Source organism: Miscanthus floridulus, chromosome 11 (assembly GCF_019320115.1).
Source record: "Miscanthus floridulus cultivar M001 chromosome 11, ASM1932011v1, whole genome shotgun sequence".
Lineage (NCBI taxonomy): Eukaryota > Viridiplantae > Streptophyta > Magnoliopsida > Poales > Poaceae > Miscanthus > Miscanthus floridulus.
In genome coordinates, this window is record NC_089590.1 from 95753378 (window position 1) to 95779219 (window position 25842).

At 50.0% G+C, this 25842-nt stretch overlaps 3 protein-coding genes across 10 annotated transcripts; all 3 read left to right on the forward strand.

Annotated features, from left to right (window-relative positions):
* The first annotated feature begins 2386 nt into the window (after nt 1-2386).
* LOC136494049 (EH domain-containing protein 1-like) lies at nt 2387-12916 on the forward strand. Of its 6 annotated transcripts, none has more exons than XM_066490185.1 (11): nt 2387-2672; nt 2775-2854; nt 3317-3385; nt 3493-3550; nt 3636-3685; nt 3746-3821; nt 3915-3976; nt 4061-4174; nt 4748-4849; nt 4936-4985; nt 12631-12916. In XM_066490185.1, exons 1-9 carry the CDS (start codon nt 2390-2392, stop codon nt 4820-4822), a joined length of 867 nt encoding a protein of 288 aa, XP_066346282.1. In that variant the 5' UTR covers nt 2387-2389; the 3' UTR covers nt 4823-4849; nt 4936-4985; nt 12631-12916. The 6 variants fall into 6 exon arrangements, with proteins under 6 accessions (XP_066346282.1, XP_066346285.1, XP_066346286.1 ...); XM_066490188.1 differs by having other exon boundaries at nt 3788-3821; XM_066490189.1 differs by having other exon boundaries at nt 3636-3668; nt 3783-3821.
* Nucleotides 12917-14766: 1850 nt separating this feature from the next.
* On the forward strand, nt 14767-16980 carry LOC136492493 (zinc finger BED domain-containing protein RICESLEEPER 2-like). The gene is made up of 3 exons (XM_066488493.1): nt 14767-15513; nt 15802-16214; nt 16296-16980. The coding sequence occupies exons 1-3, from the start codon at nt 14767-14769 to the stop codon at nt 16978-16980; spliced, it is 1845 nt and encodes a 614-aa protein (XP_066344590.1).
* Nucleotides 16981-18193: 1213 nt separating this feature from the next.
* On the forward strand, nt 18194-20666 carry LOC136492728 (uncharacterized). 3 transcript variants are annotated; one of them, XM_066488729.1, is made up of 3 exons: nt 18194-19410; nt 20252-20370; nt 20473-20666. In XM_066488729.1, exon 1 carries the CDS (start codon nt 18598-18600, stop codon nt 19306-19308), a length of 711 nt encoding a protein of 236 aa, XP_066344826.1. In that variant the 5' UTR covers nt 18194-18597; the 3' UTR covers nt 19309-19410; nt 20252-20370; nt 20473-20666. The 3 variants fall into 3 exon arrangements, with proteins under 3 accessions (XP_066344826.1, XP_066344827.1, XP_066344825.1); XM_066488730.1 differs by lacking the exon at nt 20252-20370 and having other exon boundaries at nt 20473-20664; XM_066488728.1 differs by lacking the exon at nt 20473-20666 and having other exon boundaries at nt 20252-20455.
* Nucleotides 20667-25842: the final 5176 nt, after the last annotated feature.

Here is a 25842-nt window from a genome sequence, read left to right on the forward strand (position 1 = left end):
TTGTTCTTTTCTGTAGTTGTTTCAGGCAAGGTCTTTGCCTTGTTTGCATGCTCCTCATGCTCTTCCTGTGAGCTTTGTTGGAATCAAAAATACCATATCTATCACAAGGCTATAGTAGTAGATAATTGAATCGGACAGCAAATAGGAACTATATGAAAACATGAAGTGAACTTGGAATCAAAATGGAGACAGTTTAACTGCAGCCGAGTATTGGCATATCACATTTGCACCTATACACTCTTGGGTCAGACTATATCGAATATACTTTCAGTCAAAATAGACACAGCTTGACTGCAGCCGAGTTCAATCTTTCAGTTCAGTGACATATACCATCAAATGAATGCAAATGCAGCTTGACATACTTTCAGTTTCAGTGCACTGGTAAGGTCATATGAATGCAAATGCAGATAACATTCAGGCAAATGCAGATAGATTTTCATTTCAGAAAAAAAAAATTCAGATAGCATCTCTTTCGGTTCACTTCTTAGGCCCCCTTTGGAACGCGGGATTCTTTTCCCGTTCCTGCGTTTTTTCTGCGAAAAATAAACTGAATCCTATGAAATTCCTATGGAATTCCTGTGAAATTCCTGCGTTCCAAAAGGGCCCTTAAACATTAAGGAATAAGGGCACCTAAATCATGACAATGGTGATTTTCTCCAACTCTGCATCCTGGCTTGACATCGACACTCCCCTAACAATTTACTGGCTTTATAGGCCAGCAGGCCAGCAGCAGCAACCATCACTGAAACGAACGATGCTCCCAACCAGCTAGCGCTCATACACATCATCTGTACTACCATCTAATAGGAGAGGAGACGACAACAGAACTTGATGCGAAGATGAGCTTACCACATATTCGCTGATTGTTCTTGTAGGGAGTGGACTGCACCACCACTGCCGCCAGATCTGGACCAAAATCCTTCAATTGGGAAGGGGAATCCTGGCTGAGGCAGCGCAGCAGCCGGTGGCCGTGGAACACGACGCCCACAAGCAGCAGCCGGCATGGAAGGAGGCGTGAGTATAGGATTGGGGAGGGAAAGATTTGGCGTGAACCAGGGAGGCGGGGGGCGGCGCCGGGAAGGAGAATCTCGCGCTTCGCAGGAAATCCGCCCGAGCGCGTTGGAATGAAACTCTCCGTGCTCAGTGGGCGTTTCATCGGATTTCATTGCCTGGGTAACGGTGCCGACTGGGTTCCATCCGCATGAAACTCTATTCTGGTCTGTCTTCATCGATACCTTGCCAACTCATTAGTTTTGCTGAGGTGTTATATCATTAAATAGAAATGAAACTTCTATAAAACTGTCATTGAGACCGGCCTCAGGACATTCTTAATGACAACTTTCAAATAACCAGCTAGATTAGACTTAGAAATAATAAAAAAAGAACATCGTAGAGGAGAGCTATTTAAGCCGTGAAAGAGTTGTTCGTAAGAGATCGTAGTTGACTAGCTGTTTAAAAATCGCTAGCTATTTGATCTTTCATAATAGAATTCTCTTACACTAGCTAGGTATTTAGGAACCCTCGCGATGACGGCGCAATGCAGTCTGCGCTCCGCAGCCGCCTGCCGTGGCCCCGACTCCGAGTCCAGTTGCCTGCAACTGGCGCCTGGCGGCGGGCACCGTGGCCACACACCTCACCCGATAGGCCGGCCGATACGATGCCTGCCTGCCTGCCCGCTGACCCATCGCCATCCGAGACGCGGACGATGGCGGCCCCGCAGATCGGCGCGAGTTCAGGGCCGCCCGCCGGCTCCCACCCACGCGCGGGGCGCGGGGCCAGAGGGACGGCGCCGCGTGGTCTTGGTCACGCACGCACTCGCAAGTCCCGCCGCCCCAGACGCGCAGGGCACCGCCTTTTGATGCGACCCGACGCGACGCGAGATCCTGCGGCTCGTGGTGGGTGAGGCCGAGGCGAGCCCCGCGGGCTCCGCCTCCCCAAACGCGCCCGCGGGACCGGGCCCTTGTTTAGATGCCACCAAAATTGTTTTTTCACTCTCTCTATCACATCAATTTTTAGCCGCTTGTATAGAGTATTAAATGTAGGTAAAAAAAATAACTAATTACACAGTTTAGTTGGAAATCACGAGATGAATCTTTTGAGCCTAGTTGGTCCACGATTGGACAATATTTATCAAATAAGACAAAAGTGGTACTATTCATCGGATTGAAATTTTTTCATCGTCTAAATGAGGCCCGGGTCTCGCGCGCGCGCCATCCGCGTGGGGCGTGGCGGCGCGAGCGGCTGCGCGGGAACCGGGTACAGGGACTGTTTTGGGCCGATCCTGCCCGCCCGGGCCGGATTTCCTTGGGCCAATCTTTCAAAAGTCGGGCGAGCTATGGAGGCCCAGGACGAGAGCGTGGCTGCCGGGTCAAGGCGCCACGCGGGGTCGATGGGAGGCGCCGCGTTTGCCGCGGGCTGGAGGCGCCGATCCCCGTACGTTAACCCGCGGGAAGACGCTGCCCGCGCGCGCTTCTGCGGTGGTGGCATTCCTCGAGGCGCGAGTTGCCTGCCCCTCCCCGTCGTCCTCCCTCTCCTCGTCTCCTCCCCGGACTCCGGCAGGGAGGGAGGTGAACGGGCCGGGAGAGAGATGGGGCCGGACTCGTCGCCCAAGAAGTGGAGGCTCAAGGAGCAGAGCACCACCTACCTTCAGTGGTTCGCCCTCGCCGACGAAGGTTTGCTTCCACGGCGACTCATCCTTTTCCATCTCGCGGATGAATGGATGTTACTGAATTTTATTTTGATTGCGCCGGTGCTGCTACGCGAACGGATCAAAGACGGAGATGGCCGCCTGACGGGGAACGATGAGCTTAGGTTCTTCGCCATGTCCAATCTCTCCAAGCCCGAGCTGAAGCAGGTGAGTCAACGTGTTCGTTCTAACCAGAAACGATCTGCGATAATGCATGCATGCATTGGCAAACGTCATTTCTCGCATTATATGCAGGAACAAGTGATAATGCATGCATGTAAATATTTGTGTAATTTATGTGTTTGGGCAATTTTGCTTATAACCCCGCTATTGTTTTATTTCAAGCAATCAAGTATTATCTTTGCATGCGGGTGCAGATCCATACTCGTTTGGATGAATATGAGATCCAAATATAGGTTGAGGACCAGAACGACACACCCCTGCAGGTTTAAGGACCGGCCATGAACTTTACTCTTTAGCAAGATTACAGCTAGTTTTCATACGTAGTGCTAGCACATGTTTTCTCCATTTTTTTTCTCTTGGATTGGATTCTCAGTCTCCAAAAGATCAAAATGCTTCTTTTTCAAACCGATGTCAGATGTCACCAAAATGTTTCTTTTGCATCTTCAGGTTTGGGCGATCGCTGATTCCAAACGGCAGGGATATCTTGGATTCTACGAGTTTATGACTGCCATGCAGGTTTGTAAACTATACACTGATACAGGTTCTTCTTCAGTCTGATCTCTGCGTATATGGGCTTGTTTTTTTTTTCCTTTTTGTACATTAAACCGGATACCAATGTGCAGCTGGTTTCTCTCGCACAAGCAGGGAATGAAATCAGTCATGACACCCTTTCAAGTGCAGGTAAAGCACATTCAAAGGAGATTTAATTGGTAAAGATATTTGTTTGACGAAAAAAAAAACCGCTGAATGTTTTCATCTACTTCAGATCTCGAGAGGTTGCAGCCCCCCACAATGGAAGGTCTGGCTAAAAAACTAGTATGTCACGGTATCTTTTCCTTAGCTTGAATCAAAATGCAGAATAGCATACAACCTTAGTTATCTCTCCTCTGTTTTTCCTTTATGATTCTCGAAGAAAAGAACTCTGGGAGTAAGGGCGAGTCTGCTATTGTTGGTACGTGCTGTTACCTTCAAACCTAATGGAAGAGCTAACGCTTTTGTCTGTTGAGTTTCTGAAACCTGACTGATATGCTTGCGCATTATGCAGCATGTCATCCATCAGAATCACCGATACCTGCCAGCTGGTTCAACTCCAAGTCAGCAAAGAAGGTGCACCAATAACTAGATGCGTGCTAACGTATTACTCGAAGTTAATTTTACAATGTTCTTAATGAGTACATCTTATTTTTACAGATTCCTTTGAAATCAGTCACTTCGATCATCGATGGGCTAAAGAAATCATACATTGAGAAGTTGAGGCCTTTGGAAAAAACCTACCAGTTCCATGACTTTGTGTCTCCCTTGCTGGTAATCATCACCCCTCTATTTTCTCTACAGTTGTACAGCAAAGGTACATCTGTTGTCAAGTATTGTGTCTCCCTTGCTCTTTAGATCTTATAAACCCAGAGACATAGTCCATGGTAAAATTTTAATAAGATCCTAATAATTCAAAAAACACATGAACTCTCTTGGTATGTGTAATGCCAAAGGATAGAATCTTTCTGCACAGCAATGTATCTCTATCATGTTATTGATTTTTTTAACAGCTTTTTTTTTTTTTTTTGAATTCCTCTGATACTCTGCCTTCACTGAACACACATTGGGCCTTATTGGGCCGGCTAGGCTTGGTCAAGCTCCCTGCTGTGGATTGAGCTTAGTCAGGCTGCTGTCCCTTTAGGCCCATAGTATTTTTTTTAACAGCTTGTTAAAAGCATTTGTAAATTATTCATTGCTCATTTCTACAACTTTAGTAAAAGTGTCATATTGTAAAAATAATATGTGATATTTGTTCTGTTCTACAATTTATAGAGGTTTCTGCATCATACTTCTTTAATAAGATATCATATTTGTAGACTAGCAGTGACCTTTTTCCTCGAACAGATAGCAGTGATTTTGATGCAAAGCCAATGGTCATGCTGTTGGGTCAATACTCCACCGGGAAAACAACATTCATAAAGCATTTACTAAAGACAAGTTATCCAGGTGAGCAAGATGGATTACCCATTGTTCTTGTATCACATCATTTCTTTGAATAAATTTTATCAATATATGCAATAATACTTGTGCAGGTTCTCATATTGGACCAGAACCTACAACAGACAGATTTGTTGTCATCACTGTAAGTTCTCTTGGACTCCTATCATCCTTTGAATCATTCAGTAATCAGTATGTATCTTCTCCATGCATCCTGTCATTCTTATGATACCTGCTTCCACCACCGCAGTCTGGACCGGATGAAAGATGCATTCCTGGAAACACCATTGCCGTTCAAGCTGACATGCCATACAGTGGCCTGTCATCTTTCGGAACAGCATTTTTATCGAGGGAAATTTTGCTGTAGGACACCGCAAAAATACATAATATGCTGATGGGCACCGCCAGAACGAGAATTTGTCCAAAGACACCGTAAATTCGTGGTTCTTTGCCCCGACACACCGCACCGATTATTTTAATCATTTCTCAGATTTGCGGAGAGAGAAGAAGGGTGAAATGACTCTTTTGCCCTTGTCTTCAACCTCCGGCTGGTCATTGATTTTTGCTGTAACACATCGCTACCGTCTTTTTTTCTCCGGCGAGGTCTCGTCCTGCTCCCCAGCACCGGTGAGCCCGCCGCCACCTCGTGCAGCGCCGTTGACTCGCCGCCACCTAGGCATCTCGTCTCCGAGAGCGGCATCCGCAGACTCCATGGACGGCGTCGCCTTCCTCTCTGCTCCGGCCATCTCCAGCCTTTCCTCATCCGCCATCAAGCCGTGCCACACCACGTCGCCGCCAACACGGCATGCTTGGTCAAGTTGACCCGACGCTGGCCTCCCGCCCTCGCGCGCAGCACGTGCCGCCGCCAGCCCGACCCCGCCACCGTCCTGCCAGCGAGCCCACACGGGCCAGCAAGCAGTGCGCGGCCAGCGCCGCCGCTCCAACCTACCATGCTGCCGGCTGGCTGCTGCTCCCCTCCAGCCGAGGCCCTCCCGCCGTCACGCGCAGCACGCGCTGTCGCCGCCCCGACCCCACCGTCGTCCTGCCAGCGAGCCCGCGCCGGACCCCCCACGCCGTGCTCGGCCTAGCGCCGCCGCTCAGCCTTGCCGTGCTGCCGGCCGGCTGGCCAGCGAGCCCGGCCGGAGCCCCTCCCTCCCACGCGCGTGAGCAGCAGCTCTTCCATGGCTTCCATGGCCATGGAGTGAGAAGGAAGATGGACCTGTTGAAGTCTCGGCCCACCACGAGATGCCTAGGTGGCGACGAGTCAACGACGCTGCACGAGATGGCGGCGGGCTCGCTGGTGCTGGGGAGCAGGACGAGACCTCGCCGGAGAAGAAAAGGCGGCGGCGATGTGTTATAGCAAAAATCAGGGACCCACCGGAGGTGGAAGACGAGGGCAAAAAAGTCATTTCACCCACCTTCACTCTCCGCGGATCTGAGAAATGATTAAAATAATCGGTGCGGTGTGTCTGGGCAAAGAACCACGAATTTGCGGTGTCTCTGGACAAATTCTTGTTCTGGCGGTGTCCATCAGCATATTATGCATTTTAGCGGTGTCCTGCAGCAAAATTTCCCTTTTATCAATATTTGAATGTTCTCAGATGCCACATCCAGTATGATCCTTATCTTGCACTGAATATCTACATCCACCTTGTTGTGCTCTTGTTGTGGGAGAAATTAACATTACCGGTTTCTTTGTGAAGTTATTAGAGCATGTAACCTTCGTGGATACTCCTGGAGTTTTATCAGGGGAGAAGCAGCGGACGCAGCGCAGCTACGATTTCACTGGAGTTACATCTATTGGCCCCGGTATCTTCCACACGAGTGATCCGATCGCTCACCGGCGTTGCCGATCACACACTTTGGCTAGAGGTAGAAGAAAGGAGGAAGAACAGAGCCGAGCACCCACAGCACAAGCATCAGCGTTGGCTAGAGCTCTACAGAGGAGATGACAAAACTAAACTCGTTCACTTTACTGAGTTGCAGTGCGAAGCTATATATACAACTCTACACATCTAATCCTAATGCACAGACATGCCATGATGCCATGCTGATATAGTGACTAGATGTGACAGCAGACCCGATCATCTTCTTCAGCTCCATGAACCGAAGACGGCCGAGCGGATTGTTGAGGACGTCCGCGAGCTGCCGACCAGTTTCGACGAACTCGATGACGATCTACCCACCATCGACACAGTCCCTGAGGAAGTGGAACTTGACATCGATGTGCTTGCTTCGGTCGTGGAGAACAGGATTCTTCACGAGGGCGATGGCGGGCTGGTTGTCCACCAACAGTGCTGGTGGTGAGCTTCCACACTAGTCAGCTCGCCCAGCAGTCAGCGCAGCTGCACAGCTTGGCACGCCGCTGTGGCCGTCGCCACGTCCTCTGCCTTGCACGTGAACAGCGCACCACCTTCTATTTCAGCGACAGCCATAAGATTGGAGCCGACCCGAGAAAGACGAGCACGCCAGAGGTGCTCTGCCGTCCGTCGATGTCCCCCGCCATGTCTGCATTGCTGAACACAGTGAGCTGCAGCCCACTTCCGCCGGTCTTGGAAAGACGATCACCTGATCCACTGTCCCCTTGACGTAGCGCAACCGTCGCTTTACCGTAGCCCAGTGATCATCTCGGGGATCCTCCATCAAGTGGCTGAGGTAGCCCACGACGAACGCAATATCCCGCCTCGTGTCGACTAGGTAGCGCAGACCGCCGCCGATGCTCCGGTAGAGTGTTGCATCTACCTTCGCCGCGGTACTGGCCTTTGTCAGCTTTAGCCGCTTCTCCATCGGAGTCACGCACGGCTTGCACTCAGCCATGCCGCTCCGCTCCAATAGCTTTGAGGCGTACGCGCTCTGACCGAACTTGAGCACCTCCTTCCCCTGTCTCACCTTGATGTCGAGGTAGTAGGAGAGTACGCCGAGATCGCTCATTCGAAAACGAGCCGCCATCTCGCACTTGAAGCTGTTGATGTCCTCCACACGGGCGCCGGTGATGATCAAGTCATCCACATACACGTGTGTAGAGCGCCTCCTTCCCCGTAGCCGCGTATAGAGCACGTGCTCGGTTGTGCACCGCGTGAACCTAAGCTCGCTCAGCGTGGCGTCAAGCTTGGCGTTCCACGCTCGCGGGACCTGCCGCAACCCGTAGAGCGCCTTGCGCAGTCGGAGCACCCTGTGCTCCGCTCCCTTGACGACGAAACACAGAGATTGCCTGATGAAGACCGTCTTTGCTAGCTCACCGTTGAGGAAGGCTGATTTTACGTTTAGATGATGGACGCGCCAGTCCTTCGCTGCTGCCAAAGCTAGCAGTAGTCGGATAGACTCCATGCGCGCTACCGACGCAAAGACTTCCTCAAAGTCGATGCCCTCACGCTGGACAATGCCTCGGGCGACGAGGCGTGCCTTGTGCTTGATAATGGCGCCACGCTCGTCCCGCTTAACCTTATACACCCACTTCAGGCCGATCGGACGGCATCCTGGAGGTGGATCGACGAGCTCCCAAGTCTCTTTTTTCTCTATCGCCTTCATCTCCTCCAGCATCGCTCATCGCCAATTTGCATCGCGCTCGGCCAGCGCAAACGTGGGTGGTTCCTCTGCATTGACAAGAAGCAGCTCTGCGTCATTGAGCAGCCGACCCGCCAGGCCTGAGGATCCTGTGCCGCCGACGATGTCGTCCAGCCTACGGAACCGCACCTCCTCACCATCATAGAAGGCATCCACGAACTCAGTGATGTCGCTTGGAGGTGAGGCAAACTTGATCGACGTTGATGGAGTCATCTGTTCCACCGGAGTGATCGGCACAACACCTAGAGTGCACAGTACCCTAGCTATAGTGCTCGCACTACTCCTGGATCGCTCGTCACCACTCCTAGAGTGGTCGACACCCCTCTCGGAGTGCTCGGCACCAGTCTTGAAGTGGTCGGCACCACTGTAAGACCTCTCGGCTCCGCTACGGGAGCGTTCGGCACCCGTCCTGGAGTGGTCGACACCACTGCAGGACCGCTCGACACCTCTCCCGGAGTGCTCGGCTCTAATGCTGGAGTGGTCGGCACCTCCTCTCCAGCGTCTCCACCACCGTGGATGACCAAGTGCTCGACGACGAAGGTGCTGGTGAAGCCGCCAGCTTCTCCCGTGCCTGGACTGTCCCAGTCCTAGGCTGCCTTCTCATCAAACATGATGTCACGCGAGACAACCACCTTGCCTCCGTGTGGGTCATAGAACCGTTATGCCTTGGTACCTTCCTCGTAGCCTAGGAGCACCATCGATGTGCTCCTGTCCTCCAGCTTGGTGAGGACCGGCTTCGTCTTCCTGACATGGCCGATGCAGCCGAATGTACGGAGGAAGGACACACTAGGCTTGCGGCCATACCAAGCTTCGAACAATGTCTTGCCCTTTAGGGCCTTGATGGGCATGCCGTTGAGGATGAACACCATCGTGGTCACTGCCTCACCCAGAACCTTGACGGCATGCTCTTGGCCTTCATCATGGATCGAGCCATGCCGACCACCGTCTGGTTCAGCCGCTCCACCATGCCATTTTGTTGTGGCAAGTACGGCGCGGTGTGGTGTCGTACCACACCCTGATCCGCGCAGTACGCAGCGAACTCCACCGAAGTGAATTCGCCGCGACGATCAGTCCGCAGCACGCGTAGCTTCTAGCCGCTCTCTGCCTCCGCGCGCTCCTTGAACTTCTTGATCGCCTCCGCCGCCTTCTCGTTGCTCGTCAGGAGTTGCAGCCACATATAGCGTCTGTAATCATCCACGAGCAGGAGGAAGTTTTGCTAACCACCGTTTGTGGCTGGCGTCATTGGCCCATAGAGATCGCTGTGGACGAGCTCGAGAACGTTCGCCGCGCGATACTTGGCCGCCTTTGGGACCGGTAGCCTCCTCTGCTTCCCGGCTAGGCAGCTATCACATAGCTCGTCTGCATGCTTGATGTGGAGTGGCCCTCGGACCATCTTCTCCAGCCGACCGAGCGCATCGAAGTTGAGATGGCCGAACCAGGCATGCCACATCCACGGCTCCTCGATGTGCCGTGATGCTAGGCACACCGGCTGCTCCACCTTTAAGTTGAGCAAGTACAGCCATTTCCGGGATCTCCTCACCTTGGCAAGAAGCTGCTGCTCCCGGTCCCTAATCCTGAGGACGCCGTCCTTGATCAGTAGCTCGCTACCGCGCTCATCCAGCTGGCCAATGCTGATGATACTTGAACGCAGCTGCGGGATGTAATATACATCCATTAGCACGTGGTGCTTGCCGTTCTGGCACCTGAAGATGATGGTGCCGCGCCCTCGGATCGTCACCCTTGAGCCGTTATCGAACTTCACCATGCCAGTCACATTGCCGTTGAGCTCGGAGAAGGCTTCCTTAGAGCCCGTCATGTGGTTGCTGGCGCCGGAGTCCGGGTACCACTGCTGCTCCTGTTCACCGCCCATACTTTCGAAGTGGACTTGGGCGTGCGATTCATCGAGGTTGACAGCCTTCAGAGCCTTGCCGTGCCCTTTCACCGCCATCACCTCTCCCTTCTCCTTGGCCTCAACGTCATGCAGTGCACAGAACGTCTCCATCAAGAGAGTGGCCTCATCATCCTCATCAGCCTGTGCTAAATGAGCCTCAGCCTTCTTCTCCTGCTTGCGATTTGGGCACTCCTTTACCCAATGGCCTGTCTTTCCGCAACGCCGGCAGGTGTTGGGGTCGACCTTCTTCTTCTTCTTCTCCGAAGAAGCCTTGCCGTAGCGCTTGCCATTACCACCGTGGTTGGAGGAGGTTTCCCCGGACTTCTTCATCCGGGCAGCCCACTCCTCCTCTGTTAGCAGCAGCTTGCCGCTGTCCGTCGTTGTTGTGACCTACTCCATGCGCTCGTCCACCGCTCGCAGATGTCATGTCACATCCTCAATTGTGAGGGTGGACAAGTCTAGCATCGTCTCTATAGAGAGAGCGATCTGGATGTACTTCACCGGCATGGAGTGGAGGTACTTGGAGACCGCCTCTTCTTCATCGATGGTGATGCCGTGGCTCCTCAACTTGCTGATGAGCGACTGCAGGTGGAGGGAGAAGTCCTCCACCGATTCACCATCCTTGAACTTGAGGGTGGCGTACTCCTGCTTCAACAGCTGGGCCATCACATTCTTTGTGCGTTCGGAGCCGATGCGCATCGCTGCAATGGCCTCCCACGCCTACTTAGCAGAGTTCTTCGCCCCCAACGGCTCTCTATACTCTGCTGGCATAGCAACGAGGATAGCCTCCAACGCTGATATGTCATCTTCTTCGTTGTCGGTGCCCTTGTCAATAGCATTCCAGAGCCGTCGGACTCTGAGCTTGACCTTTATGGTCACTGCCCACTCGCCATAGTTGGTGCGAGTCAGCGTCGGTCAACTAGTGCCGCTGACCTCCCGTACCATGCACACAATGACCTCCTGTTGTGGCTGGGCAGCCCCAGCAGCACCGCTGCTGTCGTCCATCTCCAAACCGTCCGTCATCGCCAGCGGTTAGTCCGGCGACGGCACTTGTACGGCTCTGATACCACTTGTTGGCCCCTAGATCTTCCACACGGGTGAGCCGACCGCTCATCGGCGTTGTCGACCACACACTATGGCTAGAGGTAGAAGAAGGGAGGAAGAACTGAGATGAGCACTCACAGCACAAGCACCAGCGTTGGTCAGAGCGCAGCTATGGTTTTATGACAAGAAAATGTCCCTATCCATAGTCAAATTTAATTTAACTATTTCTTACTGCAATAACAAAGCTGCAAACCTTTTGCTCAAGGTCAGATGATTAGAGGAATTCAGTATTGAGTGGGTTTGACCCTTTTAATTGATTTTATTAGATGTGGGGTCGTTTTGCTTTTAATTATTAAGCCCAAATTTATTTAATACTTCTTTGTGGATTCTTTATATACAATTAAATTTTATGGAATCTTTTGGATTTCTTGAGATTTATTTATGGAGCTAGCCTTGTCAGATGGATTATACGATACTTGGGATAGATGAAGTTAACTGCCATTCAGCCAGGACATACGAAATATGTTCTGTCTGTCAATGTTCCAAAGGAGAACCTTGCCTCTGATTTAGTTAGGCCACCATGCATTTTAGGAAGGTACTGTGGTCTGTTGGTAAGATTGTTTTTTTTCATCAGAAATACATCAGTTTGTGTTATTTGCCTCTGATGATCTGATCCAATATTCTAGAATCTATCAATCTGTGAGACGAAGGGTGGGCCTGGTGCAAGCAGTAGAGTCTTACCGCCTGCGACCGAAAGGTCCTGGGTTCGAGTCGCGGTCTCCTCGCATTGCACAGGCGAGGATAAGGCTTGTCACTAACACCCTTCCTCAGACCCCACACAGAGTAGGAGCTCTCTGTACTGGGTATCAATCTGTGAGACAAAGTGTTCTAGAGATGAACTGACCTATTAATTTTAGGCAATCTGTGGGACAAATGGGCAAGAGGTGCCTTTGGGCGATGATGCATAACGTACCCGTGAAATAGAATTTCATCAATCTTTTTTGCCTTTTGCCTCAATGTGTCCGAATATTTTCCAGTTGTACATGTATGCTACTTATGATGAGAACACACATAGCTCACTGGTTTCTCTTGCTAGAATGCAAGAAAGTACTGGCATCACATCCTCACTTTCGAAAACTTACAGTGTAACTGGCAATCTGTTGGGCTTAAGTTTATCTCTTAGAAGGGAGATGCCTATAAATATTTAAATATATGCCTCTGATCTGATGTAATAACTAAGACATGGCCTAATCATTGATGCTCATGTAATAACTCTATTGTTCTTTTATAGGTTGGGAGTTTTCTTGCAACAACTGAATATGACTAGGAGCTTTGATAAGATTATGTGTGTGGGGTTAGGTATCAGAGATGTATCGATGTGTGATTTTCACTTGTATGAATGGAAGATCAGTGAAGCGCATTTGATACATGTATGGACCGGCAACAGTTCAGTGTCTTCTAGAAATTTTAATTGGGATATACAAATCTGTGGCCCACTTAGATTGCGTTGAGCTGCTGTTGATCTTCTGAATGTATAAGATTGCAGTGTGACACATGTGTTTGCACTGATTTGTAGTCATTAGTGTTCCTAGCCGTTTTTCAATTTTGCTTGATTACTAAAATATACATCTTCTTTTGGTAGTTTATGAAACATTTTTTTGTCTACAACAAGGTATGATCTTTTTTTTGGGTCTTTGAAGAAATTTGTCAATTTTCACTATAAAGGAATTTTCGATCATATGTTTATTTGCATCGTGGATGTTGAGTGGTAAGTGGTAACTTGCTAAGTTGTAAATGCTAAATCTTATGTAGCAAACTGTGTCTTTTGGTTGTTTTAATTTGCATGTTTGAATGTTACCGTGGCGTTAGCATGGGCACTATATTAGTACAAGTAGGTTCCCACTGAATTCCATCACAACTACCACGTTTGGCGATTGCATGCTAGTATGCTACCCTGGGTTTCTAGGAATCCCTACATTATCTTGCACTAACTCGTCTTCCTTTTAACCATTTTTACGGAGCGCGCCTAATCATCTCCCCATGGTTCGTGGACACAGCTTGACCATACCTCTCTCGCTACCGGTACCATTGCTTGAGCGCACCTCCCAGCAAAGCCGGCCTATGTCTCCCTTACCACCTACCCTCATTGTGCCCTCATTGTGCTGCTAGTCCTCCCCGCGGGCCTCCTTCGTGGCCTCCTCGTGCGCCTGTCCACCTCAAGTTGTGGCCCGTCCATCCCTGTACCGGCAAGGCATGCATCCTCGCGTTGCCTGTATAACTCGAGCCGACGGTTGCCACTTGTCTTCACACTCGTGCGATTGTTGACCGGTGAAGAAGATGGACTCTAGAGGGGGATCGAAAAGGTGACGAAGTTGTTTCCTCATTTTTGTGGAACGGGAGTGGTCCCCTATATTAGGGCAGTAAGGGGAATATTTCCCTCATGAACCGCTATCGCCCTGTGCTCATTTGTCCGTCTTATTCCTCCTCATCGTCCCACAAACCAAACACTTGCTAAGGGTCTGAGCTCACACTAATTTATATATAAATTCGTATGCTAGTATACTTGGCCATGCAGCACGAGGCACGACGGCACGACACGAAGCACGGAAAAAAAAGCCCGATACGAACCCGGCACGACCCGATGAAACTCGGGCCTGGGCTGGCCCGGCCCGCTACTCAGGCCATGCTTGGGCTGACCCCCAAGCCCGTGGGCTAGCACGGCCCGGCACGAGAAATGGAGGGAGGCCCGACAATGGCCCGAGGCAGGCAGCCCATCATCAGCCCACGACCCACGCTCGGTCGGTCAGCCCCTCCCTTCATATATAAGGGACACGCCGACGGGTGACGGCCGCCCCCTCTCCTCACAACCCTAATCGGCTAATCCATTCGACATTTCGACTCCACCCGCTGACCCATCGCGCAGCGCCCACACCGCTCTCGTCTTCGCCTCGCCTTCATCGTGCCATCGTCTCCTCGGTGTCCAACCTCATTGACTCCGGTGACCTTGATCTACCTTCTGCCGCCGGCCAACCTTTCCCTTCTCCTCCCTGATCTTCTTCCTCTCCCCTCTCCCTTCCCCTCTTGGTGATATGTGAGTTCGTGTTCCTATCAGTGTCATCCCTCCTCCGCCGCTCACCGTCCTTGCTAACGGTCTGTCGTCTTCTCTACGAGGGTCATCGTCTTCTCCAGCACCGAGCTCCAGTTGCGCAGGTAAACCCTAACCCCAACCCTAACCCTAACCCTAACCCTAGCATCTTCTTTCTTGATCTGATTCTGTCATCTAATGTGTTTCTTGATCTGCATGTCGGTAGTCGATGCTTCCTCTTCTAGCTGCGACGTAGAGCGAGCTCGATGGCCACCCACACCGTCGAGGAACAGGGCCGGAGCGGTCACTACCATGGCGGATGACGATGTCGTCCTACCGGGCATGGCCCTTGAGGGCAAGGACGACGATGACCTTCGAGAGGACGCAGCTGCCTTGTTCGGTGTCGATCTCGGAGCCAGCCAGGCTCCGATCGATCTGGACGGTGGCGGTGGTGAAGGGGCGACGACGGCTGGGACTCGCTCCAACACCAACAGCTCGGTTCCATCTGTTTCTGGTAATGCAACCAGAGTTGGTAAGCGCAAATCTCCTGTCTGGGCTGACTTTGATGAGATTTATGAGGATGTGAACGGCAGTAGAATTTGCACCAAAGCTGTTTGCAAAATGTGTAAGGCTACTTTGTCTGCTAGATCTATTTCTGAAACTGGGCACTTGAAGAGGCACCAGAAATCATGGATGGAAAAAACTAATCGACGTGCTGCTGTTCAGTCTAGGCTTGCGCTTAATCCTGATGGTTTGCACAACTGGGACTATAAACCTGATGTAGCTAGACAGGAGTTGTGTCGCTTGATTGCTAGGCTTGATCTTCCCTTAGGTATTGGTGACACTGATGCATGGGAGGAGTACATTCAACGTGCTCATAACCCTATTTTTACTAGGGTCTCCCGGCAAGCCACCACTAGAGACCTAAGTAAGTTATTCACTGAACGTCATAATATGCTTAAGAATCATATTTTGCGTGGTGCTTCATCTGTTGGTTTGACATCTGACATTTGGTCTGGTAATGCTAAGGAGGACTACATCAGTGTAGCTGCTCATTTTGTGAGTGCTGACTGGGAGCTACACAAAAAGGTAATTGGGTTGAGATTTATTGAGGTGAAGCGTACTGGTTAGAACATTGCTGAAAAAATTGGTTCTATGATTGAGGAATTTGGTTTGATTGACAAGATCTTTTCTGTTACTCTAGATAATGCTTCTTCTAATGCAAAAGGAGTGGAAACTTTGACACCTTTGTTTGTAGGATACTTAGGTTCTGATCTAGCCCCTACACCTTCTGATCCTAATAAAAGAACTTATCACCTTGTTCATCAATGTTGTGCTTGTCATATCATAAATTTGATTGTTAAATCTGGTTTAAAGAGGTTCAAACCTTACATAGAAGATTTTAGAACTGCTATTAACTTCTTGAATTCTTCTAATCATAGAATTGCCATGTTTAAGAACTACTGCAATGCTCAAGGTTTAAGACCTAGGAAGTTTGGTTTGGATATGGATGTTAGATGGAATGCTACATACCTTATGCTTAAACACCTGCTGCCATATAAGGAAGTTTTTTCTGTGTTCATTAATGCTAATTTTGGGGCTGAATTGTTAACTCCAAGGCATTGGCATATAGCTGCAAAGGTATTGGAATTCCTGGAAGTATTTTATGAATCAACGGTTGTTCTTTCTGGTGTGTACTATCCAACTAGCCCTCTTGTTTTGCATCATCTGCTTGAGATTTCTGCTCATTTGCATGAAAGTGAAAAGGATCAAAATCTGATAGCTGTTGTGTATCCGATGAAACTAAAATTTCTTAAATACTGAGAAAATATACCTCTGCTGTATTCATTTGCTTTCATTCTTGATCCAAGAGCTAAGATGAGAGGTCTGTTTAATGTCCTGATAATTCTAAAAGAAAACATTGGTGTTGATTACAGTTCATATTATGCTTCTGTTAAAACTGAACTTTATAAGTTGTTTGCCAAGTATGACAGCAAGTTTGGTGCAGCTAAGAATAGAAGGGCTGCACATCCTACAGGCCAAACGGGTAAGAGAAAACAGGCTTGGGGAAGAATATTTGGAGGCCCTGGAGCCTCTGGTGTTATTGGTCCATCCCCTACCCCAACTTCATCTGCTGTATCTGTTGGTTGTGAGCTCACAGCTTACCTGGACAGTGACAATGTCACTGCATATGAAAATGACTTTGATTTGCTTCTCTGGTGGCGTGACCACAAACTAACATTTCCTATTTTATCTATAATGGCAAAAGATATAATGTCTGTTCCAGTGTCTACTGTGTCTTCAGAATCATGCTTCAGCTTGACAGGAAGGATACTTGAAGAGCGGCGCCGATGCTTGTTGTCAGAACATGTGGAGATGCTTGCTTGCATCAAGGATTGGGAGTTGGGAGAACGAAGACTGCAGCATTCAACAGACAACCAAGAGTTGGCAAGCTACTTCGAGTATTTATATCTTGATGAAGAAATTCAGATTACATCTGGGGCTCCTTCGGCTGGTACATCAGTGGCTTCTGCATCTACTTCTGCTGGTACTTAGTGTTCTCTGTTCTGAGAGAGTTGAGAGATGAGAGATGAGAGATGAGCGATGAGAGTGAGTTGAGAACTTGAGATTGAGATGAGAGATGAGAGTTGAGATGAAACTGAGAGTGACATTTGTATCTGAACTTTGAACTTATCATTATAAGAGCTGTGCTGCACTCTTTTTTCTTTCTAGGGTTTCTCACAAGGGTGAGTTTTACCTAGAAAGGTTTTTAATGAGGCGGCATTACATACAGCTCAATTATCTTTTTAGGTCTTGTTTGTGCATTGTTATTTTGTGATTATGAGTTGTGAATCTGTTAAGATACTTCATGCTTGTGACTTGTGACTTGTGACTGGTCAATGATCTAGTTGTTAATTGTTATCTTTGAATCCGGTCTAGTTGTGAACTTGTGATTTGTGAGTTGTGATTGTGAATCTGTGATTTCTTATCCTTTATGTGTTTCTGTGAAATTTGATTCCAAATTTGAAAACTGAAGTTATGGCTGAATTTGCTGGTGTGTTTACCGAATTGCGGGCTGTGGGCTAGCACGGCCCGATATTTTCGTCGGGCTGGCACGGCCCGAAAATCAGCCCGCAGGCCCGTGCTTGGGCCGAATGCCAGGCACGAGGCCCGTGCTGGCACGACCCGCAGGCACGACGTGCCGTACCGGCCCGAGAAGTTGCGAGCCGTGCCTGGCCCGTGCCCGGGCCGGGGCGTGCCGGGCCGGCCCGATGGCCATATATATATATGCTAGCAATTTCATATGAAATCAATTTAGTTTTATAAAAAAAAACCACAGTAACATAAAAAATATCGTGTTCCAAACTGAGCCTCACGCTCATGCCGCCGGATGGTCTTCCTATTCAACTCCTAAAAAGGCCCGTGGTGTACTTTGAAAAGATGCAAAAGGAGGACCTAGGTGGTGCGGTGACCGTAGGTCTGAACATGTGTAGCCCACGGTGGTCGTGCCCACGGTGGTCGTGCACACGGTACAACAGGCACAGCCGTTGAGCCGTAGTATGCCGAATGCCGCCGCTGTCTGTCGCGTCCGGACCTCAGACCAGGACCGTGACCGTCTACGTTTACGTGGTCATACCAAAGACTCCCGTCGCCGACGCCGTCGCCACCACACAAATCCAAGGACAGGCGCCCAGGCCAAAGCCAAGCCCGGGCCTCTCTCCGTCCCGTCAGATTCCCCTCGTCTCGTCCTCCGCCCCAGTCCCCACCCCCATCCGCCCATTCCTCTCCCAGGCAGCAAGCAGCTCGCAGTTCCCACCCACCAAACCAACCTCCACAACCCTCCCCCGTCCTCTTCTTGGCTTCTCCTCGTTCCTTGCTCGTCCCCAAAAGGGCAAGAGCCGACGCGAGCAAAAACCATCGGGCTCGGGAGGGAAGGGAAGCAGTAGCAGCACGAGCTGCGCGGCAGCCATCCCGCAGCTACTCCAAACAGCTACGTCCTAGCCGACGAGAGCCTCCGCCACCTACCCACCAACTCCCTCCCGTCGCCTCCCCTTGGCTTTTCGTCGAGCAGTTGGTGGGAACCTAACCCCAGTCTGCGGGCGGCTAAGGCGGGCGGGGAAGCCAGCGACAGCGAGCGAGCGAGCGGGAGAGTGAGCCACTGAGCCAGGGTCGATGAAGAAGCTGTACCAGGGCGGCAAGGGTCGGCGGGTGCACCCGGCGCCGGCGGACGCCGCGGTAGCTGCGGCGGCCGTGGCGCTGCCGGCCGCCGTGCTGGCCCTGGCGTCCGCGCTGACGGCCGAGGAGCAGGAGGTGCTGGCCTACCTCCTGTCCTGCGGCGGCGCGGCGGCGGGCGGCCGCCCGCGCCGCCGCCGCGGGCCCCACCCGCCGGAGATGGGCTGCGCCTGCTTCGGCTGCTACAAGAGCTTCTGGGCGCGCTGGGACGCGTCGCCCAACCGCCACCTCATCCACCGCATCATCGACGCCGTCGAGGAGGGCGGAGGCGGGCTAGGTGGTGGGCCCCCGAGCCGCCCTCCCAGGCGCCGGCGCCGCGGTTGCCGCCGCGGCGGCGACGGCGACGCTGCCGACGACGACCCCGCGGAGACGGGCCCTGCCGTGGACCACCTCCCGGGCTGCGACGGTGGCGCGGGGATGGGCGTGGGCATGGACCACCACGGCGAGTACGAGTGCGACGGCGACGAGGAGGAGGATGAAGAGGGGGGCAGCAGCATGGACGGCGACGGCTACGGGGACGGGGACGACGCCTCGGTGGCCAGCGAGGGCGACTGCAGCATCGCCGACGGTCTCGGTGGCGGCGCCGAGAAGAGCACGGTGGGGAGGCTGGTGAGCTTCATCGGGGAGAAGGTGTGGGGCGCCTGGAACTGATCGGGCTGGCCCACCTCCGCCGCCGCTGCTCGCCGGTTCTTGTAGATTAGGTGAAGGGAGGAAGGAGGAGACCACCAACAAGGAGGTGGAGGTCTCGTCAAGGTCAGTACCAGTAGTAGCTGTTTTGATCAGGGGGCGCCTCTGCTCCACGCCCTTTTCATCTTCTTGCTTTTGTTTAATGATTAATTTCTTGCACTCTGATGAGCATGTGAGGATTGGAGGGCGGGGGGCTAAAGATTGGCATTATCCCATCCAATTTCTGAATTTCACTTCTCTTCTCCCCCCCTCCATCCTCCTCTGTACCATATTTTTGCTCCTTTGGTTCGGTTCGTTCAGTTCAACAATGAACTTGCAAGAGAACTCCGTTTCCCTTTTCTGCATGGTGTCGACTGTTGCTGTTGTGTACTGTAGTACTCGTGATTCATGTGCGCTGAATACCGTCAGTATTTGATTCTTCCTGCCATGAGGATTGAGGAGGATGTTTGTTTAGCGAAACTCTTTTTTTTTTTTTTTTGCATAAAGCTTGGCAATGGATGTTCTGCAATTGGTTGGGGGTGGCATCAAGTTATGCCTGCCTCGTTGTCCACTTCTCCCCAGCCTCTGCTGCCTGTGCCAAGGAAAGGGTAGCACAGCATCGCTGCAAAGGCACTGTTTTTTTTTTCTTTTTTTCTTTTCTTTCATTCATTCCACACAAACTCGTTGTTAAGCAAGCGTGTTGCCTGCATGCATTAGTGGGGTTCCATCTCATCCCCCTGAATAATGCAGATCATGCTGCTTTTATTTCGTCACCTCGAACATATTGTGTTGTGCTGTGTCGTGCATCTCTGCTCTCCTCCAGTCCTCCCCCACCAACGGACTTCCAGTTATACATAGTATATAAATATAATCAAATAAAATCGTGATGCTGCTCATATTTATTCAATTCAATTCAATTGTTAAATAGTAACCCATGGCTATGGAGGAGGTGAAGCTGATGCAAGAGCCATTTCCATCAACACTTGTTTTTCTTCGTGTCGAAAGGCTGAAACGGAACAAGCTGGTTTCTTGGCACCAAAAGGAGTGGTGTTTTTCTTTGTTTCCTCTCTCTCTCTCTCTCTCTCTCTCTCTCTCTTTTGCCATCCCCCCGTGGTAGTTTTCAGCAAGTCGCTTTGGCTTTTGAAACAGCGGTGCCGCCTTTCGTTGGAGGAGCGCCTTGCCTTTTGGACCAATGATGAATGAACCGGCTGCTGCTCTGCTCCATTGGAAGGCGCGAAAGGAAGCGTTGGAGCTTCCCTGCCCACGGCCATTGGCATTCGCTACTCGTAGGGACGAAAACGGATCGGTATCCATATTACATGTGTTTTTATATTTATGTTTGATTCGGACAGTGTCAACTATGTCGAATAGAATACGATTGGATATCGACATCATAAATATGTGATTTGAGTATTCGGATACGGATATGATATCGGATGTTGAATATCCAGACTCGAATACGGACAGATCTAACTCCTCTAACCAGATTCGGTTTTGAATACGGGCTCGCTACCATGCCTGCAAAAGCCAAAGCGAGCCCCCGTGAGCCGTCGTATATTTGGCTTTCAGGCACCACGGCCCCCAAGGACGTGTACTCCACGAAGTTGCTTCCTTTTCGCAAATAGCCAAAACACGTTGCATTGCAAAGTTGGTGCAACCTTTTTTTTTTGTTTAGGAATCTAATACTAGGTTCGTGCAACATTCATGGAGGGATTTCCCTCTCTAGGCCTTTAGCTAAGTCTGTCTCCAACAGGAGATAATTACGGAACCTAAATCTAAAATGGGTCTTCAACATAATACATGTAGTCTTTAATAGAGTATCTATAGAAGATCTATTTTAGGTGTTAGGAGAGGCGTAACTTAAATCTGAGTATCCTCTTTTATGAAGATCTATTTGCTGAAAGAGTTATATTTTGGATCTGGTTGTTGAAGAAGATCAAAAATATGTATTGAACCATTTATTTGTAGCACTACCAAGTTGTATTTTAGTTCGCGGTTAGCGGAGACGGTCTAATACGGAAGAGGAGACGAGCAGTAGTAATTGCGTAGCACACTACTAGCACTGTAGTATGAGCAGTCCATTGGCCCAGGAAAGCTGGTGTCACTGTAGCGCCTGTCCGGCTCGGCTCCAGGTCACTGCGGACCTGCGCTCGTTGTTGCGCTTGGAAAGGCGAAGCGAAGCTTGATCGATCGACGGCAGTGACACCGGAGGCACTGGCGTGGCAGCAGCTCGAGGACAAAGAAGCAGGTCGAGTGATGACACGCACAGCACGGAATTGATGGCCACATCCAATGCTCAGCGCAGTCAGTACTACGGCAGCACGGCTGTTGCTCCCCATGCTCTCTCTACTCCACTCCGGGGGCCAGGGCCCAGGGCAGCGGGGCGAGGAGGAGGACGGGGGACGGCGAGGACCTGACGAGGCAATAAAGAAGGCGACGCATGCACACCCACGCAGTATCGATTTGGCGGCAGACACTGACTGGTGGAATAATATTTTACTTCCCAACGAATCAGTCTTACAAATCTACCACAGCGATAAGCCCCGTCAAACCGAGCCTCAGTTCTCAATAGAAGCTAGGCCACGTTTAGTTGGCCGAATGCGGTGCCGTCGGATTCACTGTGTAGTACTGTAGAGCACGGTCTAATCTTCGTCTCGCAAAATATAATCTAACTGTATAATTAGTTTTTGTTACAAATTTAATGTGACGAAGAATCTTCTTTTTATATAGTACCAAAGTTGAGAGTCAGGAGCAACTAAACATAGCCCTAATCGCCATCTAGTTTTCTAGCAGGAGTCGGCTGTGGCCTTACTGCTGATGATTGCCGGGGCCATGTACCCGCGCAGAGCCATATCATCAATCAAATACCTTTGCTGCCCTTTTCACGTCACTATTGTATGGAGTATCCTACGGAGTACAGTAGCACCAGTGGTCACTAGCCAGCAGTCACTGCTAGCACTTGTTCAGTAGTATAGCTACCTAGAAGTAGTCGCATGCTGCGCGAGGCAGCGAAAGGTAAGAAAAGAAAAATCGTGAATGGTAAAAGAAAAAAAAGAAAAGAAAAACAGGGTGGAGAGACGGCAACAAAAGGCGTAGACGTGGTGAAGAAGAATACTACGAGTGAGCGAGGAGGGTGCAGACTGCAGAGGCGAGGCGTTGCGGGCGGCGAGCACGAGGACTTTGGCGTCTGTTCGCGTTGGAATCCTCGAAAGGCTGCGGCTGGGCTGCTACGGCCCTCTGCGTGATCCCTTCGTTTTCCGTAAGGCCTGGTTTAGTTTAAAAAATTTTCATCATAAATTGTCACATCAAATTTTGCGGTACATGCATGAAGTATTAAATATAGATGAAAAAAACTAATTGTACAGTTTGGTTGGAAATCGCGAGACGAATGTTTTAAGAATAATTAGTCCATGATTAGCCATAAGTGCTACAGTAACTAACATGTGCTAATGATGGATTAATTAGGCTTAATAAATTCGTCTCGCAGTTTCCAGGCGAGCTATATAATTAGTTTTTTTATTAGTATCCGAAAATCCCTTACGACATCTCCAAAACATCCGATGTGACATCAAAAAATTTTAATTTCTTGAACTAAACACACCCTAAATGCGCGTCTAGATCGTGTCCAGGCACGCGTCTAAACACGCCCCCTGATTATTCAGCCCCTTCAATCATAAAGATTCTCAAATCCTCTCTTCCACTTCCATTTACTACAGATTAGATAGAGGGTTTTTATTTCATGTTGATGGTTTCTTACTTTGCCATCTACCATCCTCCCGTTCCATCCGCTCCTCCGAGCCAGTGTGCTCGTCAACCTCTCATCCAATTCGCGAACGGACACTCTTTGATTCAAACTCCCACTGCCCTCAGCCACTTACGACCCTTTTCTAGCTCGTCACTGTCGTCCTCCCGCGCTTGAATGTGCATGCCTCCCTCGTCGGCTGAGGCGGCCTCCATCGCAGCCGACTGTAAAGCCATTCACCATCATCGCATGACTGACCGTGGTCGGATCCAACTTTCCTCCCCAAGTCACCCCTCTCCTGCCCTCCCCCCATCTGTTGTTCATCGTCACCCTATGTCTGGCCATGAACAGATCTGACCTCCCTGCAGATCGCCCTCCCTCTCTCTTCCCTTGACCGAGCTCCTCTTCCCATCGGCTCAACTTCCCGACCGTTGGTCGAGTCCCCTCTCACACTCAAAGGTCCACATGTCATTATACACGCACAAGAAAGTAGAGGTTCTTATTTTGTTGGTACCGTTGAAGATAACAACAGAAAGCAAGTAGGGGCTGTAGTAATGCTAAAGATGCTCTTACTGCCTCCACGCGAAGAAGAAAAAATAATTCTTGTTTTATTAAAGAGTTTATAGAAAAGAGTTTGACATTTATGACACTAAATAGATATATTATGAAAATATATTCATAAATGAATCTATGAATCTAATGATATTTATTGATATTCATTTTTTGTTTGAAGTTAATCAAACTCAAGGAAGTTTAATTAGCATTGTGCTAGAATTGCTTTTTTCCGAATAGATTGAGTACTCCAACAACTAAAAATAATGTGCGGTCCTCGAACTTACCATGGACGTCATTTGTGAACCATGACTTAAGAAAATACCTTTTTTCTCTTAGACCCTCCAAAAAATAACTCCTATCACTGTGTCACACACTCTCTCTCTCACCCTCTCTCTTTCTCTCTCCCTCTCCCTCTACCCTACCCCTCTCCCCCTCCCCCTCCCCCAATTTGATTGCGGCCAAGCTCCACTCAACCATGGCTAAGCGCTCCTCCACCGTGGTAACGTATCGAACTGACAGAGCTCCATGAGTGGCTTTCTCCACTACCCTCTCTCCACTTCCCATGTTGGCAGGAGGTGTGTGTTCACCCACCAAATCTAGAGGCTAGGATGGGTGGCGATGCATGTTTGAGCTGGCGCATGGTTGATGGTGCTCCATGGCCAACAAGGCAAGGGGTGCGCTTCGAGGGGCTAAGGTGGGGGTTGGACATGATTATGGCTTTGGGTGGAACCTAACCGAGTGCGTGGGAAGGACGGTGGGGGTAGGGACGGATCTAGGAAAATATCTAGGGGGCTTTTTCAACCTTCAGACAGCTTTAGCCTCTCCTCAGGCTGCATCCATGGCAAAAATTTCTAGAAGGGGCTATTTTAGGGGGAGGCTCCATGGGTCTGGCGGCCGTAGGGGGCTAGAGCTCCGCCCGCCCCACCGCTGGATCCGTCCCTGGGTGGGGGTGTTGGTGAGCTGTAGCGATTTGATTTGTCACGGCTGGCCTAGTGGCGAGCTACCACTACCACATACTAGAGCAAGAGCGTGGAGGGTGAAGGAGATCACGACGATGAGAAAAATAAGGAGGTGCGTTAGCACCATGAACAATGCAAGAAAAGAGATGGGAAAGAAAGCAGAGAGGTGGTCTAACATTTAACCACACATGAATGGTCAATGAGACCTGTTTGGACTCGTTACCCAAAGAGTTTGTCTACCCAGCAACCATGTGTTTTATACAGTTTCAACACATAAATTTTTTTACACTATAGAATTAAGATCCAACAACCTCCAGCCTTCTTTTATCTCCAGACAATCACAAATCATAAAATTACAGATCCACAGATCCACATATCACAAGAAACAATTTTTTTTTATGCAAGGACAAGAGAACAAATCCATGTGTTTTCGCTGTGGCCGGCGTGGTATTTTTGCGGTGGCCGGCGTGGTTGCTACATGACGGACTGCTACTTCTCCACCAGGCCCACCTGTCCGACGTGGTATTTTCGCTGCTACGTGACGGACTGCTACACGACGGACCACGGCTGCCCACAGTTGAAAAGAGAGGGAGAGAGAGAAAATCAATGTGTTTTTTCGTGCTAAAATACATGTGTGTTGTATAGCATTCCTGTACCCAAACACGAGTTTAGGGACCTGATAATAAATTTTTGTGAGTTATAAGATCTAAATGACACCTCGTACTCAATTTAGGTACGTGGAAATAATATATTATTGTATAAATTGAGGAAGTCTGATGACGTTCTTAAGGATCATCACCTGTGAATTTTCTCGTAAGCCCAGGCGCATTCAGGTATCCTGGGCTGCTGGAGACCACAAGTACTGGCTACGGCAAGAACAACGTGGTTTGCAGCATGGGTCTGTCTACTACAGGATCATGTATTTTATGTAGCTTCAATATATGAATTTTTTTACGCTGTAAGATTAAGATCCAACAGCCTCTATCCTTCTTCTACCTCTAGCCTCTAGCCTCTAGCCTCCACAGATCACAGATCATAATTTTTTTTTTCTATAGAAGAACAAATCACAGATCCGCCGCCGCCACCGCCACTGCCATGGCCGGCGCGGGCGCCGGGGCAAGCTCGCCGGTCTCCGGCGCCGGCACCGGTGGTCACCGGTGAGAAAGATAGACGGAAAGAGATAAAAAAAATTTATGTGTTTTTTATGCTAAAATACGCGTGTATTATATAACATTTCTGTTGGAGCATAGGCATCAGCCGCAA

What these genes read in the sequence shown, in the direction of transcription:
- LOC136494049 (XM_066490185.1), top strand. Translation starts at nt 2,390, where the DNA reads ATGGGAGGCGCCGCGTTTGCCGCGGGCTGGAGGCGCCGATCCCCGTAC. An exon ending in ACTCCAAGTCAGCAAAGAAG is followed by an intron (nt 3,977 to 4,060) that starts GTGCACCAATAA and finishes TTATTTTTACAG; the next exon opens with ATTCCTTTGAAATCAGTCAC. An exon ending in ACTTTGTGTCTCCCTTGCTG is followed by an intron (nt 4,175 to 4,747) that starts GTAATCATCACC and finishes TTCCTCGAACAG; the next exon opens with ATAGCAGTGATTTTGATGCA.
- LOC136492728 (XM_066488729.1), top strand. Translation starts at nt 18,598, where the DNA reads ATGAAGAAGCTGTACCAGGGCGGCAAGGGTCGGCGGGTGCACCCGGCG.
- LOC136492493 (XM_066488493.1), top strand. Translation starts at nt 14,767, where the DNA reads ATGGCCCTTGAGGGCAAGGACGACGATGACCTTCGAGAGGACGCAGCT. An exon ending in ACTGGGAGCTACACAAAAAG is followed by an intron (nt 15,514 to 15,801) that starts GTAATTGGGTTG and finishes TCTGGTTTAAAG; the next exon opens with AGGTTCAAACCTTACATAGA. An exon ending in CAAAATCTGATAGCTGTTGT is followed by an intron (nt 16,215 to 16,295) that starts GTATCCGATGAA and finishes TCTTGATCCAAG; the next exon opens with AGCTAAGATGAGAGGTCTGT.